The sequence below is a fragment of the Stegodyphus dumicola genome, chromosome 8, assembly GCF_044657685.1.
Source record: "Stegodyphus dumicola isolate Sdum_Otavi_A_Nest chromosome 8, ASM4465768v1".
In the NCBI taxonomy this organism is placed as follows: Eukaryota; Metazoa; Arthropoda; class Arachnida; order Araneae; family Eresidae; genus Stegodyphus; species Stegodyphus dumicola.
In genome coordinates, this window is record NC_140775.1 from 100012275 (window position 1) to 100033455 (window position 21181).

The window sequence follows — 21181 nt, forward strand, 5'->3', positions numbered from 1 at the left end:
TAATCTGGAACCGTAGATATCGTCTTAGATATAATTAATTGTATTATTAGCTACGTAAAAGACCGTGTTTCACGTAATGACTTATAGTGATAAAAATCTGAAAGAAATGCAAATGGATTGATTAAAAATATTGATAAAATACCTGGAACTGCTGTACATAATTAGTAACATAAAACTGCACTATAGGTATGTACAATATTCAAGTACTGTGTAAACTTACCTACACTATTAGCTAGTAGTTTGTATTTAGTTTTTTCTCTTTAACAGAAAACACAATTTTTAGCGGAAGCCCTTGTTTTGTAATAACTATGAGATTTTCTTGTGTTTCTTAAATGGATTATGGCAGCGCATGCGTGCTAAGGGCTATCCATTTTGCAGGAGAAATTTCTTTGCAGAGGACTTTCTGACAAAGACTTATTTACTAATTCAGAAGTCAAACAACAAAAATCAGCGTTATATTTTCAAAATTTTCGCAGGACTAGTTTCGATGGTTTTTACCGAACCACCATCCTCAGCTGCAAAACCGCAAATGAACAAGATAGGAAATAATGACTAGATAAGATAAGAAAGCCTGGATAAGAATAAGCAAGTGGCGCCATCTTTTGATGAAACCAGAACTAAAACATAATTTCTTTAAAGGCCGAAGGCAAAGACGGATTGGAATTAGGATTGTTAATTAGAACAGAAAGATTTTTTTGAATGTGAATTCAATTTGAATGTTTATTCGGCGTATTATTGTGTCTTAATTAAAGACTTATTTGCGTTCGCGTTACCGTGGACGATATTGTGATCTCAAGAATTGCTCGTGGAATGGTTGTTTCAAGTTATATCCTGCGTTTTCTTCGGAAAGCATGCGAGGACTCTCCGCCTTATGCAGAATACATTGTGAAATGCTTTAGGGAAGAAACTTCTCGTATTCATGTTATAAGGTATTCCTCCTGCTTTCCTAGCGTGCCTTCGTGGTGTAGTGGTCAGCACGCTGGGCCGGTATCCAGAGGTCCGTGGTTCGATTCCCGGCGGAGGCGTTTGTTAATTTTCCCTTTCCTGCTTCGAAAAAATCCTAATGTCTCTACAATATTAGATAGGGGAAGAAAAACGAAAATTAAGCCCAGCCATAGTCACTGAGAACTGAACCCACGAGGAAATACAACCGGACTCGAATCTACTAATACTCGAGTGTCTAAGAGGGGAAAAATTGACTCTTGTTCCGTAAGTTTAATATTCGAAATTCGAGCAAAATGACAGCAGTGCGTTCTAGAAACGTAGCCTCTCGGACTCCCCAATACTGCTTTCCCGCGCGTCTGCAAGCTCATTTCTTGGAACCTGAATAAACTCAAAGTATAGAAATGGTCACTGAAGAACCCGCATGCACTCTCAAATTACAGGAAATTCTTTTGACTTTGAGCTCACACCGCACAATTTATTCTTCATAAAAATGTTGGTAAGGAATATTGCCAGTGGTCAGAGATTATATGACCTTTTTTCTTTCCATGCCCGTTACTTCTTTAAACCTTTCTTTTACTCTTGCCCTATACTTCTACCTTTCATCCCTATACTCATTTGTAGCTTTATGGCAGTTCTTATGAAAGTTTCCCAGCATAAGATTAATGATGCCCGAAATGCTTGAAATTGATGAGTATGTATCAGTGCTCGGAAAATGAATGATTCTTATTTCTATCAGTTTCTGAAACGTTATGTTGTGCAATGTGAAAAATGCCTTCTTCCTTTCTCATTAGCCAACTCTAAAACCGTTCATAAAAGCCTTTGACTATTATACTAAAATCACAAATAACATACAAAACATAGATCGGTGGCTCAGAGTCAATGATTTTGAAAAACTTCATGAGAAGCTTCGATAGTAAATCTTGAAGTTTGCCAATCATGGCTTCGGATTGAAATTACAATTTTTTGTTTCAATAAAAATTGAAATGACTGAATTTTAATTTTTGAATACCTTAAAGACCGACGAGTTTATTGTTTTCAGTAAGCAGATTTCGTATTATGGCAAAATGAAAATTTCGTGGAACTTAAGAAAATAGTTTGAAACAGACCTCGTGCTGCTCAAGAGATTCTATAAAATAAATGCAAAGCTACGTCCTGAATAATCATATCTTTTTTTTCTTTTTTAAGTAAATACACTTATGTTGAGTAGTGAAGTTCCTGGCGTTAATTCGAGGCTGTGTGGCGTTAATTTATAATAATATTACATCACACCATATATTTTATTACTATCTGTCTCTGCGGTTGTGAGCAACTGATTTTGTTTGAAACAAACTCGTGCTCAAGCGATTCGATGAAATAAATGCAAAGTTATGCCCAGAATAATCCTGTCTTTTTTTATTTTAAATAAGTGCACTTACCTCCATATGGCGTTAATTTATAATGAAATAATATCACACCTTATCTTGTACTGCCATTTGTCTCTATTTTTCTGAAAAAATCATTTTAAAAATAAAATTTCTCATCGTACGTTTTTAATTTCTGGGCGATTAATCCTTAAATTAGTAAGACTATCGTAATTATTTAGCTTAAAATTATTTCGGAAGATAAATTGAAATCCTAATGCATTGGTTATATTGCTTTTCTTTTTAAATTTATAATTGCTAATTTAATAATTGCTAATAACCGATTTCTATTAATAATCAACACTCTGTAACGTTATCTAATTCGTAAGATCGTGGTTTATTGGGCAATAAGAATGATGGGTTGTATTTCCTTGGAAAGGAACTAAGGCAGTTTAATGTTAGTGGAATGTTTAAATTTACAAATTCGCGTTTAAAAATTATACCTACGAAACTCGGCTGAATCATTGCTATACCTAGTACAGTTGTACCTCTGTATGCATCCGCTTTGAAATACGCCCAACTTGATATACATTCTGTTTGGACACGAAATTTTTGTTTGATGTATGGCATTTGTTTGGAATACGACTTCAGTTCGTTAGTCACGACTGCTTTTACTACCCTTGTTTACCTTTTCCGAGACAATGCTACGATGCCCAATAACATCACTACGCCAGTTAGTATTAAGTAAAGTTACTCGCGCTATAACTCTGAATTTTTAAGTACTTTTGCGATTTGTATTGTAATTTTTTTTTTTTTTTAAATACGTTAGCAGTGAGATTTAAGGAAATTATTATAAGAGTCAAGCAACGGAAAAAGGCTGTTATATTCTCCACAGAGGTGAAGAAAAAAATTGTTGAAAAGTATGAAGATGGCATGCGTGTCCGGGACTTGGTTATTGCATAACGTATACAGAGTACGATGGTATCCATGATTGTGAAAAATAAAGACTCTATTAAATCGGCTAACCTTGCTAAGCGGAAGAAAGCGATTACCAAATAATGATCGGAGACATTAGAAGGTGTTGAGAATTTTCTTTTTGTCTGGATAACAGAAAAACATTTGCGTATAGTATTAGATACAGTACTTCATTTATGTGAAGCATCTATTTCACACACTGCATTTGTATTAAATTTAAACAGTGTTATAGTAATAATAATAGGATTTTTTATAAAAACAAATTAATAATTTTTCCTTTATTTCTTATTAAAAAAAATTCATTTGTTACAAGTCCAGTTAGGTATACATCCAAGAATCGTGAGCGAATTAATGTTGTATACCAAGGTACCACTGTATGGCTTTAAACAGTTTGATTAAATAACTCACCATTTCTCACCACCATAGCCGCTAGCAATGCGCTGCTTCGAGGATTTGCTTGCTTTCTGGTTCAATAGAGGTGTAACATTGTCATTGCACGCTGTCTAGATGAATATCTTCGAAAATAAAGAAGACGGAAAAGAATTAATGTAAATTTAATGGTTAATTAAATAAACCTTATTAAGTAAAATTTAACTAGATAAGCGAATATAATAATATTTAAACAAGTGAAATCGAAATTTGATTACATATTAAAATTTTAATTTATGGGGTTATTACACACGCTTTCTTGCCAGAATGTATATGATCTAGCGCAACTGTATTCAAATGAGGTAGAAAGATGTTAGTATTTAAGGGAAGGTTTTTGAAGGTGAATTCAGAGCGTGTTCAGCCTGCCTGAAGGCCACGTTGTTTTCTTTGATTTTTTAGAAATTAGACTTCTGTGGTATTGAGTGCTTAGGCTTGTTTACGCCGCCTTTTACGAGCCAGCGTGAGCGTTAACCGTTGCCTATGTTATCTCTCTAATTAATTAGTTTTTCTAATTTCTAAAAATTATGCAATAATTCTCTCAAATTATTTTAATTTTCAGTCAGTTAATTAATCTAACTAATTTTCAGTCAGTCGTTACCTTTTTGAGTTAAGCCAAATGTGTTAGCTTTTGTAAGCACAAGTTGGTGCCATCTGGAAATTTAATTTTAGCTAATCAAGGGTTCTTTCCACCCTTCTCCTGAATTTGTCGTACTAAGGGATAATTCCCTATACAGTCTTCCAACGTCTAGCTTAGTTTATGATACCAATGTATACGAGACGTTATAATTTTTTTTTATAAATAGATGTTTGCCTTGTAAAATGATAGATGCTTAGATTCCATTTCTTTCTTCAGATGTTAATAAACAAGAAAGTAACCACATGGCAAAACAAATTTGACCTGAATCAATACATTCATCCTTTTCAATCTAGCACGGCTCCAGAATTTTCTTGTTTTAGCTCGGTAATTAAGAGGAAACTTAGGTTTTTGTTCCACATCTGAATTTTATTCTATTTGGTAGTTTTAAAACTGTTCTGTTTAATGCAATTATTATTACTGGTAATGTCAACTATAGCTTATATTTCATTAGGTAAACAATGGACATATTTTTCATTACTTTGTGATCAAATCTCAATGTGTATATTGATATCTGTGAAGCACACATTTTATTTCTTTATTATTCAACTGTAACTATTTTTTGAAGCATAGTTATATCCCTTCGAAATGCTTCTTTCACCGCTCTCGAATCTTTATATATAATATAGTTTAAAATCGATTGATTACAATGTTGCATGCATAATTTTCATATGAAACAATTTAGCAATCGTCTCTTCAATTGTTAATTTCAATCGTCTCTTTTGAAAGAAATATATTGAAAGTACATGAATGCGCTTTTTTCGGGAAAGTTTCGAAAAACTTATTGATATGACTCTTCCTTAATGAAGCAACCGTATCACGTGACACTATCTGAGAAGTCTTGACACTTCCAAGTGATTTCTCAATTGCTCTCACAATCCTATAAAACAATCTTGATTCCCTTGACTGTCATTCTTTTCCCTTAAATAACGTGGTGGGTACTTCCTGCATTTTGACAGGCGACAGACCAAGAAATTGAAGGTCATTTTGATGTCCTAATCTCAAAAAGGATTGTTTTCGAACTGCTCTTCTCTTGCGAGAAAGAGATATGGTGTAGATTTATGACGAGGTAAAGTTAAGTTAAGGGCCGTCTAGTCAAGTGAAAGTATTTGAAGATTTTATCACCTAGTTATTTCTGATGGATATTACACACAAAGAAGGTAAGTTTTATTGCCTCGTGGTGTCAGCGTCCTTCTTAACTACATCACTTTCTCTTGCTAAATAATAAGGATATTTCTCATCACCTGCATCGGGTAAAATAATTTGAGAGAATTATTGCATAATTTTTAATTTTATAAAAATCGTAAAATTGCGTTTAAAAACATTATTAAAAGATTTTCCAACAATAAACTTTTGGTTATATTTAAGAAATTTTTGAAACTGCCTTCTACTCAGCCATTCTTAAAATGACTTTAGGTACAGGAATCCTCTTGTCACGATCCTCTCCCCATAGCGATCATTTTTGAAAGTATTTTAAGAAAGCAAATAAATTTCAGTATTAAACATCACGTCTCTAAGAGGACCGAATTCACAACTGAATTAAAATCATGTAGACGAAAGAAAGCTTAAAATAAGTTCATTACACATGCAAATCTGCAATGCAGACAAAAAAAAAAAAAAAAAAAAAAAAAAAAAAAAAAAAAAGAGGGGAGGAAAATACGAGAAATTCCAAAAACTAAGTCATTTTGCTTCGTAAATCTCTAAACTCAGAAATATTGCTTTGATATACAGTAGAAAAAATTTTAGAGTAGCCTACGTTTACTTTCTTTTCATATCTCGATTAATATCTTTTTGAGTTAGCTTAGAAATAATTAAGAATTCTAACTTAACATAATTTCTTTAAAAATATTTTAGAGAAAAATGTTGAGGAAGTATTAATTAGTTCGAGTAACTAGACATGTAACTATGTAACTAGTAGTAAGTACAAGTAACTATATAACTTTTAAGGTGTTAAACTAACTTGGAACTGCTTGTTCTCAAACTTTACGGTTGACGGTAAAAGTTATGTGTAATAGTTTCCGAGTTATCACCTGTTACTGTTTAACTATTAATACACAAGGTAATTAAAAAATTAAAACCAAAACTTTGATAAGAACTAGCTAGCTTTCTAACATTTAATTAGAACTGCGCCGAAGCGTTGGTAAGTTTAAAATTCCTACTCAACAAGCGGCTTTTGCAATTGGACATCAGTACTCCCGGCAAAATTCCACCGAGATACTGGTTAAGATTACCAATCACGTCCTAGTTTTAAACTATCCGGCTTACCATAAAATTTGCATAAACCTGAGCGAATATTGCGATAAGACGAGGCACGCACGAAAGAAATTAAGATAAAGCTAAATGTTACTAAACCTTAAATCATAAATATCTCAACTAAAACCAACAAATTATCATGTACCAGTATAATCACATCACCAGTTCTAAAAATATATATAATCATATTACAACATATATTGTAATAAAGCCAAGAAACTAGGAAGGAGATGGCAATGTTAGAGCCATTAGCAACTTTCCATTTAAATTCGAAAGCCAATAATTATTCCATAGATGAAAATAAAATTAAAAGTGATTTTTTCACTATCTTTAGCTTTTATTTGTTGCATATTCTATATTGATATCTGGCAGTATTAAAGAGGGTTATATGGTATATAAATCTTTTTTCTTTTCGTACTTAATTTGAATGCCATAAACTTAATCTTTCTTATTCGCGAAGTAGTTTGTATCCTTGTTAGAAAAAACTAACAGGGCTCCAATCTATGTTATGCGATAGCACAATAAAAAAGTACGGTACTTATAGAGAGAAATCAGAGTAATAAAAATTGTTTTTACTTCCTTGTACGAAGTAAAAAGGAAGTATTGTAATAGCGAAAAGTTTCAGGCAGCATATTTCAACGAAAATATCCATTTTGACCGCTATCGATGCAATTTAACGATGTTTTTGCGTGATATCTGTACGTAAGGACAGAATAAAAGACTCGTTTCCTCCAAAAAAATTATAAAACTGCTTTAAAATTAATTGTGAAGAGAATTTTTCGTGGCGTCTGTACGAACGTATGTAACGTACGTACGTACGTATCTCGCATAACTCAAAAACGAGTAGCCTCAGAACGTTGAAATTTTGTATATAGGACTGCTATAACATGTAGATGTGCACCTCGTATTTTGGTTGCAATCGGCCGCACCAAACGTATATAAATACTATATTTATATATATATCCACTCTGTTACTCGGCACAGTGATCTCAGTTTCTTTACTCTTATATGTTTGTAAATTGTACATTTTTTTGCTTTAAAAATGATTGAATTATGTCGTTCTTATCTTCCGGTTAAGGGTTTTATGCCTTTCGTAATTCTGGAAGCAATATTTGTACAGTTATCAATAATTTAAAAGCTGTTTAAGTGCGGTTAAGTTTTAAATAACATGGCGGACATATTTGTTTACATTTGAAACAGCAGAATTGTAGATTTGTTGCCAATCTAGAGAGACTAAGCTTCGCAACAATAAAAATAACGCCTTCATTTATTATTGCGAATTAAATCATGTTTAATCCTTTCTGGAATTTTTTGAGGAAATAAGTGTTTAAGATTTACTTAATTTTTAATAATTAGTAATTTAATTTTTAATAATTAGTAATTTTTAATACAGATATTTTGAGATTTTATGTATTTTTGTCTTGTCGCGAAGTGAAAACTGAATTAATTGAATGAGAAATACTCAATCGTCTGTGAAAAACTGTTACTTTTTTGTTTTGTTTGCTTAATTTCTTTTTTACATCGTTCTAGCTTTATTATAGTATTTGAAAAGAACATGTGGTGTAACAGCTTTGAATAATATTAAAATCTTGTAGTTTAAATAATTTAATTAGATGAACATTAAGGTATTTGTGAATGGCAATATTTGAAACCAGACTCGAGTGCCTCGTGCGACTCTCGTACGAAGAATGTAATTTATTTTTAAATGATAGAATATGTTTTCTCTTCTTGTTTGTATGTCGCCATTTTTTTGAGTGTTAAATAAAAGTTATTGCTGTGTTCCATCATTGGAATTGCTTCATATCGCCAAAGAAGTAATTACAGTCATAATTATTTTGGAGGCACCGACCGAGATCGAATAATCGTGCGTATTTTTATTTTATTAGTTCATCACTGAACATAATATTAGTGATACCAGATTATTACTTCCTGTTCATATAGAATTGCTTTATTTTATTAGTTCATCACTGAACGTAACTTCCTGTTGATACTGAATTGTCTTATTTTATTAGTTCATCACTGAACATAATATTAGTGATACCAGGTTATTACTTCCTGTTGATATTGAATTGCCTTATTTTATTAGTTCATCACTGAACGTAATATTAGTGATACCAGATTATTACTTCCTGTTGATATTAAATTGCCTTATTTTATTAGTTCATCACTGAACATAACTTCCTGTTGATATTGAATTGTCTTATTTTATTACTTCATCACTGAACATAATATTAGTGATACCACGTTATTACTTCCTGTTAATATTGAATTGCCTTATTTTATTAGTTCATCACTGAACGTAATATTAGTGATATCAGGTTATTACTTCCTGTTGATATTGAATTGCCTTATTTTATTAGTTCATCACTGAACGTAATATTAGTGATACCAGATTATTACTTCCTGTTGATATTAAATTGCCTTATTTTATTAGTTCATCACTGAACATAACTTCCTGTTGATATTGAATTGTCTTATTTTATTACTTCATCACTGAACATAATATTAGTGATACCACGTTATTACTTCCTGTTAATATTGAATTGCCTTATTTTATTAGTTCATCACTGAACGTAATATTAGTGATATCAGGTTATTACTTCCTGTTAACACTGAACTGCCTTATTAGTTTATCACTTGAACGTAAACTTAGTGATACCATTTTAATGCCGTTTCTACTAGAGCTCAAAGGAAAAGAAAAATAACTGAAGAGCAGATCTTGGAACCGATGAAGGAAGAAAATAAAGCATCCAGAGATGTATTTGAAGAAAAAGTTAAATCACCAGAATTAAACGTGGAAGATGTTCACGAAAATTTAAAAAATGATAAAGAAATTAATATTGAGAATCATTTTGCAATGCAGCGTTATCATCATCTTTCGGCTTTTGATTTAATATCAAAGCCGATACTAATATACGAAGAAAACAACTATCGAAAGCAAATGACAAATGAATATTATCCGAAAGGCACAGATGAACTGAGGAAAGGCTTTGCTGTGAATTATAGCCGAGGAACTGGTCCACCATGGAAGAGATCTAGGCGCCGTCAAGAAAAAAAAAGAAGACTAATTTGAACACTGGTCCATTTTCTTCCTATTTAAATGTGGTGTAAAAATATTTGTTTAAAATTTAAAATTTTTTGGCCTGAAATTTAGAAATTTATAAGAGAAATAACCTTTTCTTTTTAAGCAATCGAGCAAGCCGAGCTTACAAACTTTCGAAATTTACAGAACTTTTCCCTTCGGTAAAAGTCTCTCCGTTGGGGGAGAGGTTGTAACAGCTTTAAATAATATTAAAATCTTGTAGTTTAAATAATTTAATTAGATGAACATTAAGGTATTTGTGAATGGCAATATTTGAAACCAGACTCGAGTGCCTCGTGCGACTCTCGCACGAAGAATGTAATTTATTTTTAAATGATAGAATATGTTTTCTCTTCTTGTTTGTATGTCGCCATTTTTTTGAGTGTTAAATAAAAGTTATTGCTGTGTTCCATCATTGGAGTTGCTTCATTTCGCCAAAGAAGTATTACAGTGGCAACGATTAGATAATTCTTTAAATGATATACATATTGTGCATTCTGAGTTATAATATGAATGAAATATAATACTGTTAAGTGAACCTAGTGCCAGAGTGTCCCTATGTTAAACAAAGAGAGTGAATTTTAAAGAATGCCTTTATTTTATTGTGGTTTATGCGCTGTCGGCGAAGTAGATTTAATTAAATCCAATAAGTTTAAAAGAAGTGCAAGAAACAAATGCGCATAATTTAATATTCCGTACAAGGAAGTCATGTGGTGTCCACATCAGATTTTTTAACTAAATTTTTGCAAATATTTTTAAATAATTTTTTAATTAATGTTATATTAATTATTTATTTAAAATGAGTTTATTTATTTATTCTTGTTTGCTTCTTCATTTGTATTTCTTTTGTATTTTCCTGAGTGGAATATTTTCTTAGATACTATTATCCTAGAATTTTTATTCAAGAGCTCTGTTTCGAACAAATACTTTATTTGTACCAAAAAAAGATGCTATCAAATATTACCGATCAATAATTTATAGCTTTTAAATAAATAAATATATGAATAATATTTCTTAAAAACCAAAGAAGTGCAAAAAAAAAAAAAAAAAAAAATCTTCAGTAAAGAACGCTCTAATTGCACCTGAAAAAGAAACACTTTTCGATTTGATGTTCATCATAACCATAGACATTTATTTTGCTTAGGAATTCACTTTATTGATCTTTCATCATAAATTCCTTATGCATAATCGAAAATCGTAGACTTCTGAATATCGATTTAAAATACCTTATGATTTGAGTTCGTTCTTAATAAATTGGCACTGTCGGGATATTTCGAGCGGCGTTTAAACATTAATAGTTGAATAACGAAAAGATAATTAATTTTTACTTCCTTGTTCAAAATAAAGGAAGTATTGTAATTTCGAAAAATTTCGGATATCAGAAATTTCGGATGATTTCAACGGAAATAACCATTTTGACTATTTTTTTGCTTGACATCTATACTACGCACGACAGAGAGTAAAGGACTCTTGACTTAAGAACAGTTCTAAAATTGATTAAAAATGGTTCCCTTTTTTCCTGACTTCTGCCATGCAAACAACTCTGTGTCGCTTATTCTTTCCTGTTTAAAATGACGTCGTAGCTTTTTATCTGTATATATAAAAATTATTTATATTCAAATATGATCGAAAAGTAATTTGTCTGCCAAAGAAGTAATTTTTGATGTGCCTAGAAATAAAGATGGTGATTCGCCGAAATTAGTTTTGTCAACGCCTTTTCCTGCCTGCCACCCATCCATACCAGAAGTTAAAAGTACCGGATTCATGACTGCGTGCCTAGTGATATTACATATATATACAGGGTGTTTATAAAGTCCCGGACCCATTTTGATGTTTAATAACTCATAAAATAATAAAGATAGATTCAAATTAATAACATAAATGGTTAGATAGATTCAAAAAGTTTCATGACCCTTGTCAATGAACTTCCACGTGTGCCCCCTTCGTCGCACGGAGAATATCAAGTCGATATTCAATTTCACGCCAGGTACCGGAAAGCATGTCGGCATCCACAGAGGCTACTGCGGTTGCAATTCTGTCTTTTAGGTCATCAATGTCACTCTCCTCCTGTAAACGTTGTCCTTTACAAATCCTCAAATGAAAAAGTCCAGCGGCGTTATAAAGTGATCTGGGTAACCAAGGAATTGGACCTCCTCGCCCAATCCATCTTCATGTAAAATGGTCATACAAAGAACTACGAACGATGGTACCCCAATGAAAGGTGGTGCATCATCTTGTTGCAAAATGACATGTAGCTGAAGCTCTTCTAGTTGTGGAAATACGAAGTTTTCCAACATGTCTAAGTATACGACTGATGAGACCATCTTTTCTGTAAAAAAGAAAGGCCCAATGACTCGGTCGTGCATTAGTCCACACCACACATTAACCTTTGGGGAATCCCTTTGTGCCTCACGGTATTCATGGGGTTTTTCAAATCCCCATATGCGATCATTATAGCACATTAAAAGAGAGAAAAATGCAATTAATAAGCAGACGATATTTAGAAAAGTACAGATATTTAGACTGGAAAATGAAATTATCTGAAATTAACCACACGCGCAGACGATATTTACAAAAGTAAAGATATTCAAATCTGAAAAGGAAAATATATAAGTTATTCCATCAATAAATGCCATAAGTTTGTTTATATCTTCATTATTTCATGAGTTATTAAACATCAAAATGATTCCGGGATTAAAAAATAAATGAAATAATTTTTAATTTTTGTTTTAAATCTGAAGGTTTTAAGATTTTTAATGATTGCCGAAAAGTGCTCTTTTGAAGTTTAATATGGTTTATCAGTATAGGGATTATCGATAGAGATAGCCCAGGTGGAGTAGAAATCCATTTTATAGGATATCAGATGAATATGCATTTAGACTAACATGGGAACGTTATGTATCCTCTATATATGTAAAAAAGGGGAAATATGTTTTTTGAAAAATTTGATTCCTAAAAATTATTTAATGCTTTTAATTAGATATATCCTGAATTAAATGCACTTTAAATAAATCAGATTAAAAAGTACTATTTTTATGAACCTTATCTATTGCTTTTAAATAATTTAGTTTAATTATTAATAACAGACAGATTAAATATGAAAGAATAATATCTTATGTTTTTTCGAATGGAAACTCGAGTCAACTCAGACTTGAACGAAAAGTGAAGCAGCCTCAAATCGTGTTTCAAGACTAACAGCCCATTTGGGCTAAAAATAAATAAATAAACTAATGTTAAATGTACTAAACCGATCCTCCTAACCCAATCGCCATTAGATCTTCAGAAATTTATAACTGTTGTATCTAACTCTTTAGTCCATAGAATAAAAGCAGAGAATTTCATATCAGAAGATTTCATTACGATACGGGTTGGCAAAGGCTGGGAAAGTTGGTGACTGCCCTCTCAAGATAAAAACTCTCACATAGATGTCTAGCCATCTTAATGAACTTTGTATTCTTCGTGATATAAGCTGAACTTCATAAGGGTGCCGTAACTTTGTGTGTTCATGTCGGAGCAAACTTGTGTCTTGACGAGCAACAGACATTTTTCAAAAAGATGCTGCTATCTTTTCACAAAATGACCATGCTTACAGACTAGCCCCATCCACCCCTGATTTATAGTGTTAGCTAGGCGTTTAACAGCTACAATAATTCGATTCGCAAGCATTGTAAATAATATAGTAGTCTACCATGAGATTTCAGTTTTTAATTTTTTTGAGAATTTGAATATGTGAATGTTCATTACACTAAATGAATTTTTTTAAGAATTTGGATATGTGTATATGTTGTTGTGATATTATCGAAGAACTCACAGAAAATAGCTTTTGTGATAAGTTTTTAAGTGCAAACCATATTCGGGTGCACTAATTTTTTGATTTTATGTGTTTTTTTAACTTGCCTATGGGATACCCTGTATATTTTAAGCATTTCCATTTCTTCTTCCATACTCTTCTTATCAGCTAGGACTTCACTTGGGCTGTGTGTGGCTTGGGACTTGCAGATTATTCGATAAACGCGCTAACTATTAAACTTCAGCACAAAAGAAAATTGCCATTAATGCAAGTTCATTACGTCATTTGTGGCTAATCTAACTTATCTTGATAGGTTAAAAGTTAAAAGGAAACTAGACTTTAAAAATTAATGTTTTAGGTACACGAAATTGCGGTTAATGTATTCAAATCCAATAGGACTGTTTCCAATAAGCTGCATAAAGAGAACGGAAATTCTGAAAATGGGGAGTTAAAATGATAAATGGAATGATTATGTAGAGACAGTGATGTTTAGTTATGTTCTGCACTGTAAGAAACGCTACGAAACTATATTGTAAGGAAAACATTAGCAAGGTCTTCTCAAAATTGGCAGGTGCTATAGTTTTCCAGACAATGCGATATTATGATTAAATGATCCTTATTTTCTACTTTACAGCAAGAGTTGTTATAATGCTTGTTCACTCATATATGCACAAAATAAAGATAATCCATCAATAGCACATCAAGTTGCTGATGTAAGTCAAAAACTTTTCCAAAGTATATGCCTATTTTAGGGGCATTAGATCAATTTTATGCTCATTAATATGTTAAATCGATGCAAATGTCAATCAAAATCAGGAAGGAGCGAGCAGTTAACACAACAAGGCTTCTACACCGCCTGCATGGAAGACAGCGGGGGAAGCCAATAAAGTTCAAGAAAAAAGATTTCGGATTGTTCTAAATGGTGGCATTAATCACTTCAGTAGAAGTTGAAACAGTAACAGTTACTCCCGATGTCAACCATAATGGTAGTTTATTACTATCGTTTTGAATACGTGTGACATGAATTTCTCGAAATCGTGCCTAAATATAGTTTTCTCGGTCTTTAAAAAAGGTTTGGATAAGGCTCCTCAGTCTCAGTTTCTTTTCGGCTTGTGGTGAGTATATTGTTGCCCTTTCTCTCGTGCAAACGTAGTATGCGTAAATGTAACGCAGTTGAAGTGCCTTTCCATGATAATAATTTTTGCGTAGAACTTATTTTATTACAAGAATGCATGATTGTCGATTGAACTGTTAAAATACGATATTTATTTTATTTATTCTAAATCAATATTCTTCAAGTTCACAGTCAAAGATCCCTTTTCATTTTACTATGCATGGCATATCTAATAAATTTGACATTATTCTTCACTTGCTCTTTTAAAATATATAATTTCAATATTCGAGAGCGCATAAAATATGGTATCAATAATTTTTCAATATTATCCTGTACATTAGATTTTGCATTCAGTTACAGAATTTATTAAATTGTTGACCGTAAACTTCAGATAGAATTAAAAAAAAATTCTCTTATTTTCTTAATATCTTTCAGAGTTCTATTGGTCCATTTTCTGTAGCTTCTATTCCAATAGCTTTTATATTCTTCAATTTAATTTTTATATGTATTAGATATATATTATTCTATACATTAAATGTAAAAATTTAAATTTAAAACCTTATTTTCCGTTTATTTTGGTTATCTTTTTTTAAGTATCAATTATATTATGCTTAAAAATACATAGTTTTTTTTGACGTTTACATTGCAATTATACATTGTAATTATGCATGTCAGCATTGCACATTTGATTATGAAACAGCGCTTTTGCTCCAGGAAAACACTCGAGTGTATGCTGCTGCTGTGACATCGGGAGAACTGTCTGATATCGATCTATTAAAGCTAGATTATCTTGAAACATGATCTATACTTAATGGCATTTGATTCTAGGCCTTCTAAGTATTTGAAATATATTGACGCGGGAAGATGTTCTCTTCAGATGATCAAGTGAAGAATCTTATGCCAACAGTTCTAACGAGTATATCACAAAGCAGTCTATTTCGTATTTTTGAATAGTTTACAAAACGCTAAACGCTATGAAAAACGCAATTCAGTATGAAAAGCTTAAATTTAGGGGGAGAGGCAGTACTCATTGAGTCTTTTGATTTTGAATAAGAGAATCTGTTGTAGACTTTTTCACTCTGCTTACGCATAATTCGCCGAATGGCATGTACTAATTTTCAAAAATTTCCAAATAATTCTTGTCATTTGAAAACTATTATTCGACGTACAAAATGAAATATAACTATAATAATAATAAATGATAACAATAAATAAGTAATAAGAATAAATTATTATTATTCTACACGTAAAATGCATATAAACAGAAAACCTTTGGAGAAAGCAGTTTGCATTGCCTATTATAACAGACAATTAAATTGAAAAAGTCTCAGCTAAAGTAACTTAAAATTATTACGCGTGAATAAAGCAAATAGCTGTTTCTTAAACAAATGCCCTTACCGGAAAAGAATGTAGGAAGTTCAAAGGTCTTTTTTTTTTTTTTTTTATAGGCTTCTCTGGATAAAGCTTACAATTGCTAACGAATTTGAAGTTTGTGTTATTGCTGTTGCCTTTTTGGTTTTTACAGATGACACTTTTGTGAAGGAAATGTTTTAAAATATTGTTGTTAATCTGGATTTCGGTTTTCGCTTATGTAGCCTTTAGAAATATTTGCAAACTTCGTAACATATATAGTAAATTAAATGATCAGCCATTTTGATCATTCGAGAAATTTCCAGTGTTTGTTATTTGAAGGAAAAACTTTCTGATATCACAGATCCAAATTCATCTTTTCTGAGAACACTAATCGATTTAACTTTATTAAAAGTACCGAGTAAACATTCCGCCATTTTATCTTTATATTCATATTCCAGTTTAACACCTGATATAATTTTAAACTAAACAGTTACCATGGATCTATTAGAATAAGAAACTTTTCAAGCTACAGAGCTTAAATTCGTATCTTTGAAACGGACTGTTCAAATTGTAGTGCCAAAAGGCAAGATGAAAAAGATTCCTGAAGTTATTTTTTAAAAAAACACCATGTACGCACAAATTTTTATTTAATAAAAAGAAAAAGCTAAATATTTAAATATTTAAAACGCTATAGCTGAGCACTTTTTTCCTCATTGCGTCACTAACGTGCAAATATTTCCGACAAATAAAGTGGCAAATATATTTTATTTGCCAGGACATGAAAATTCAGGAAGTGAAAACAATAGCACTTAAATTTAGATAAAGAATGTTTATGGATATTTCAGTATAATCAAACCTCTATTTAACGAACACTGGATTTTATGAATTTATCTCTTTAATGAAGTTTTTGAGTGGATAATTTTTCTACTATAAACTACTATACTACCATAATTATTTATTTACTTCTGTAACACTTATGTGCTTTCATCTGTGGTACTGAAGAAACGCAGGTGGCTTATTATTTATTGTCACTTCATGCTCCCTGATGGATGAAGTGAAGGGAGGGAGGTTCTAGAATGACGAAGCATTTATCCACTCTATTGTTAAAAATTCCCCAACCAGTCCCATTTGGCAAACTAGTTTATGATTAAGTAATAAGGTATTTTCTCCCTCCTTTCTGCATACCTTCGTGGTGTAACGGTTGCACACTCGACGCGTATTCGAGAGTTCCAGGTTCGAGTCTCGAAGAGGGCATTGCTCATTTTTTCATGTTTCCTGCATCAAAGTAACCTAAAGCTGTGTTCAGACGCGGGAGTAAAGGGCGTAAGTGGTTAAAGGCGAGATCCGTTGCCAAAGCAACCAGTCTGTGCTACGTCACCAAATCTGGTTTAGGGCTCATGGCTGGTTTAGGTTTTTGGCTGGTTTAGGTTTTGGCATACGCCGAGTTTGGGATAAGCGTCGACCAATCAGAACGAAGCTAAAACGAAGCGGCGTTCTGCAGAAGATTTCGCTGTCGCAAAACAAGCAGAGTGAACGCGGTAAATCAATTGAGCAAGAGAACAGCGAGGGAAAGTTGTAGACACATCCACGCATGCGCAAATTTAGCTTCTCTCATTGGCCACGGCTTACACACGTTCTCGCAGGTGTGAACGGAACTCCTGTATTTTATGCCCTTATGACTATGCCTCTATGCCCTTTACGCTGCCGTCTGAAAGCAGCCTAATGAAGCTACAGTGGCTCCCGAACTAAAAAGGTGGTGGATAATGATTCTTCACCACCAGGATTTGGCGATTGTGTCCCCTAATCCTCAGTCGTCCTTTAAAAGGGGGAGTACATAAGGTACAAATTAGAGGAATACAACCTGATTCACCTGGTCTAAAAATAAACCTTATGATCTTGTTTGAGTCGCCTCTAATATTATCCTCTCAACATTAAAACACAAACTATAAACACACAATTAACACATATCAAGTAAAAAGAAACAAGGACATGTAGAATTAAGAAATCACAAGGCATAAAACCATAAACATCTCAATAAGTCAAAATGAATAAAATTACAAGAAAAAACTCCAAATCAGTTCTACAAAATTCTAAAATCACTACAATGCAAATAAAAATACAATAAAAGATTTTTTTAATTTTCTTCCTCCTTTCAGCATGCCTTCGCGATGTAACGGTTAGCACACTCGGCGCCTCTTTGAAAGGTCCAGGTGTGAATCCCGGCGAGAGCATTGTACATTTTTCATGTCTCCTGCTTTAAAATAACCTAATGACTCTTCAATAGCTGCGCTTTATTTCCATTTCTGCTTTTTGCGGTTTTATGCTACAAAACCTTTTTTACAATTAGTTGTACATTGAATGATAAAAGTGTCGAAACGAAAGTATATTAAAGAAAAAGTGCTGATTCTAGATGAAATGGAAAAATGGTAAAAATGTCGAAACGAAAGTGATTTGGCGATTGGTGAACACGTAAAGAAAAAATGCTGATTCTTGAAAAAGTAAACAAAGGCGTAAAAAAAGAGACATTGCCATAAAATTTAGTATTTTGCTAAATAGTTTATCGAAAATCGTGAAAAATCGAGAAAACATTTCGTCAAGCTTTGATTCCACCGATCAAGTGTAAAACGCGAGAAAAAAAAATTTGCACTTAAGAAAACGTTTATGAAGCAACATTAAAATGGCTGCTCATAGTGAGAGGGAAGAATGTACCTGCATCAAGGCTATTGACACTGGGAAAAGCTACGGAGTTTGCCAAAACTTTAAGATAAAATGAATTTCATGCGAGCAATGAGTGGCTGGATAAATTCAAAAAAGGCATGGCGTAATTGCAAAACTCATGTATGGTAAAAGCAAAGATGTTAAATAAACGTGACTGCGTCATATGAAAAGACCGAAAATTAAAAGAAATCATGGAAATATACCAGCCAAAAGATGTCTTCAATGCTGGCAAAACTGGCTTATCTGATTAATGTTTGCCGCCGAAAACATTAGCACTCAAAAAAGAGAAATGTTCTGGAGGCAAGTTTGCAAAGTTAGAGTTACGGCTATGGACAAATATAGAAGGAAATAATAGTAAATAAATAAATAAATAAAAAACCCTTTGCTTATAGGAAAGAGTAAAAATCCAAGATGTTCTAGAGATATTAAATTACTGGAGGTAGATTATGATTTCACTAAGAACTCATGGATGATCTCAGACATCTTTGAAATGTGGAAGTCCATGGATGTATAGAAACGAGAAATTGCTCTAGTGATAAACATTTTCTGTACTCACCCTCAAGATGTCAAACACAAGTGTAAAAATTTTACGGGTTTTTCTTTGTCCCAGATACCACTGCAGATGTATAGCCTGTAATAGATCAAGGGGTGGTAAAATGTGTTAAAACGCACAAAAATATCATCACAAAAGAATTCTGAAGAAGGCTTAAATGCGAACTGAAAGTAATCGGCCTTTTTTTATAGTAAGTTTACGTAACATTATATCTGAACTTGCAAAAGTATGAAATTATGATGTTTCTAACAAAAACTGTTCCCAACTGCTTCAGAAAAGCAACCACCAAAATCGGCACTACTTATAATAGTAGTGTCAACGTTGCCGATGAGCAAGAGCAGGAACTGAATAGTATACGGCTGCAGTTGAAAAATTAAAGACAATTAAAGAATAATAAACAATTACAAGATTAGTTATTTATAGTTAACGATGGATAACGATGTTGATCCCTCAGAAATTCCTACTGAAGACGACATGTTGGAAAGTATAAAATATAGAAAGCGATTGATCTTGATGAAGAAAATGAAAACATTAATGGAAATGAATGTACAAAATATTCGCTAGAAAATACGTTAAATGAGTTTGATACCTTACGACGCAGTTTTAAAGAAGAAAGTGTATTAGAGCAAGTTTTCCGTGCATTAAAAAAATTTGAGACCTTATTATATCATGAAATGTTTCCGGCAATCAAAACAAACTAAAGTAGCTGGTTACTTTTTGAAATGAATTTGTGTAAATTTCATATGTAATTTTAATAGAATGGATACATTAACATATGTAATTTTGCATATTTAATTTTAATGCTCTTTCACATTTAAAATTTTGTTATGATAAAACACGATCGTGTTTTATCATAGCTTTCATTTTGAGAATCCCTGTCTTTAGCAAAGTTTTTAGCGGGATTCTGGGACTTCGTTAAAGCGATACTGACTACTACCGTATACAATTACATGAAATAAAATAACTAATACGCGATTTGAAAACACAATTACCCATTATACTCTTTAAAATTGATAAACTGAGACTGAATATTAGATGATAAATTTAAACTGAGAAGCTTATTTGAAAAAACGAAGTGCATTAAAGTGGAAAACTTTGCTGCGTGCGTTATTCAGAAATGGAAACACAAAATATGAGAATCTGACAGCATCTTCTGCTGCTGAATTATTACATATAACAGGAAATTTTATCTTGCGTTACAAAATTTCGTGACATACGATTAACGATTTTATGGAAGTATAATTTGTAGGCGCGTTAAAGAAGGAAATCTTCTGCAATAAGAGGCGTATGCAAGACCCGAAAGTATGGAAAAGATCACAAGTAAGAATCAGAAACATTTCTCCATTTTTCTTTAGACTTCTATGTATTCACACATTTTTAGGAAGCTTTTACATACTATCAAGTGACATTACACGTTTACCAAAGTACCAATTTGCCAAAGTAATCGTAAAAGACTTTTGGACGAATTTTAATCCTGTCTGACTTCCTAGATATAAATATCTCAAGAGAGATAATATCTAAAATAAAAATATTCATCAACATATAACTGGTGGTCATTAACGGTTACACAAACTGAAATTAACAGAAGCAAAACTCCGCTAACTTATGGAGAGAATAATAGCTTCTCAACATAAAAGCCGAATATAATTCATAATCTCAGCAAAGCTTAACATAAACCATGGCTTCCTCTAAATAATCACTAGCGGAGAATCACAGCATGGAAGCTTTTGCTGACAAGCTCATACGAATGGCAAAAATACACGAATGGGTAAATAGTTAAGCTAAACTGCCAAACGCTGTTCAGTGAACCTTGAAACTAACTCTTATTTATACTTTAAATAGATTTGCATTCTGGTAGAAATTGATGGAAGTGGAGAGCAGCCAAAATAATGATAACCAACTAGTTAATTAAACTTCTCAACGTCAACAAGAAATTCAAAAATTCTAATAACAACAAAATTTATATCAGAATCGATGTACATTAATATAAAGAAA

General features: G+C 32.3%; 1 protein-coding gene across 3 annotated transcripts in view; it reads left to right on the forward strand.

The window, feature by feature from the left end:
- CAH1 (carbonic anhydrase 1) overlaps window positions 1-21181 on the forward strand; it is a 120323-nt gene that overhangs the window by 50504 nt on the left and 48638 nt on the right. Inside the window, exon 1 of one of the 3 annotated variants that reach the window (XM_085822173.1) lies at window positions 5308-5483. The exons of the other annotated variants lie outside the window; for them this stretch is intronic. Within the exon in view, the coding sequence (XP_085678299.1) occupies window positions 5462-5483 (22 nt within the window). The 5' untranslated portion in view covers window positions 5308-5461. Of the gene's footprint in view, window positions 1-5307; window positions 5484-21181 lie in introns of those variants that run through there. 3 annotated transcript variants of the gene reach the window in all.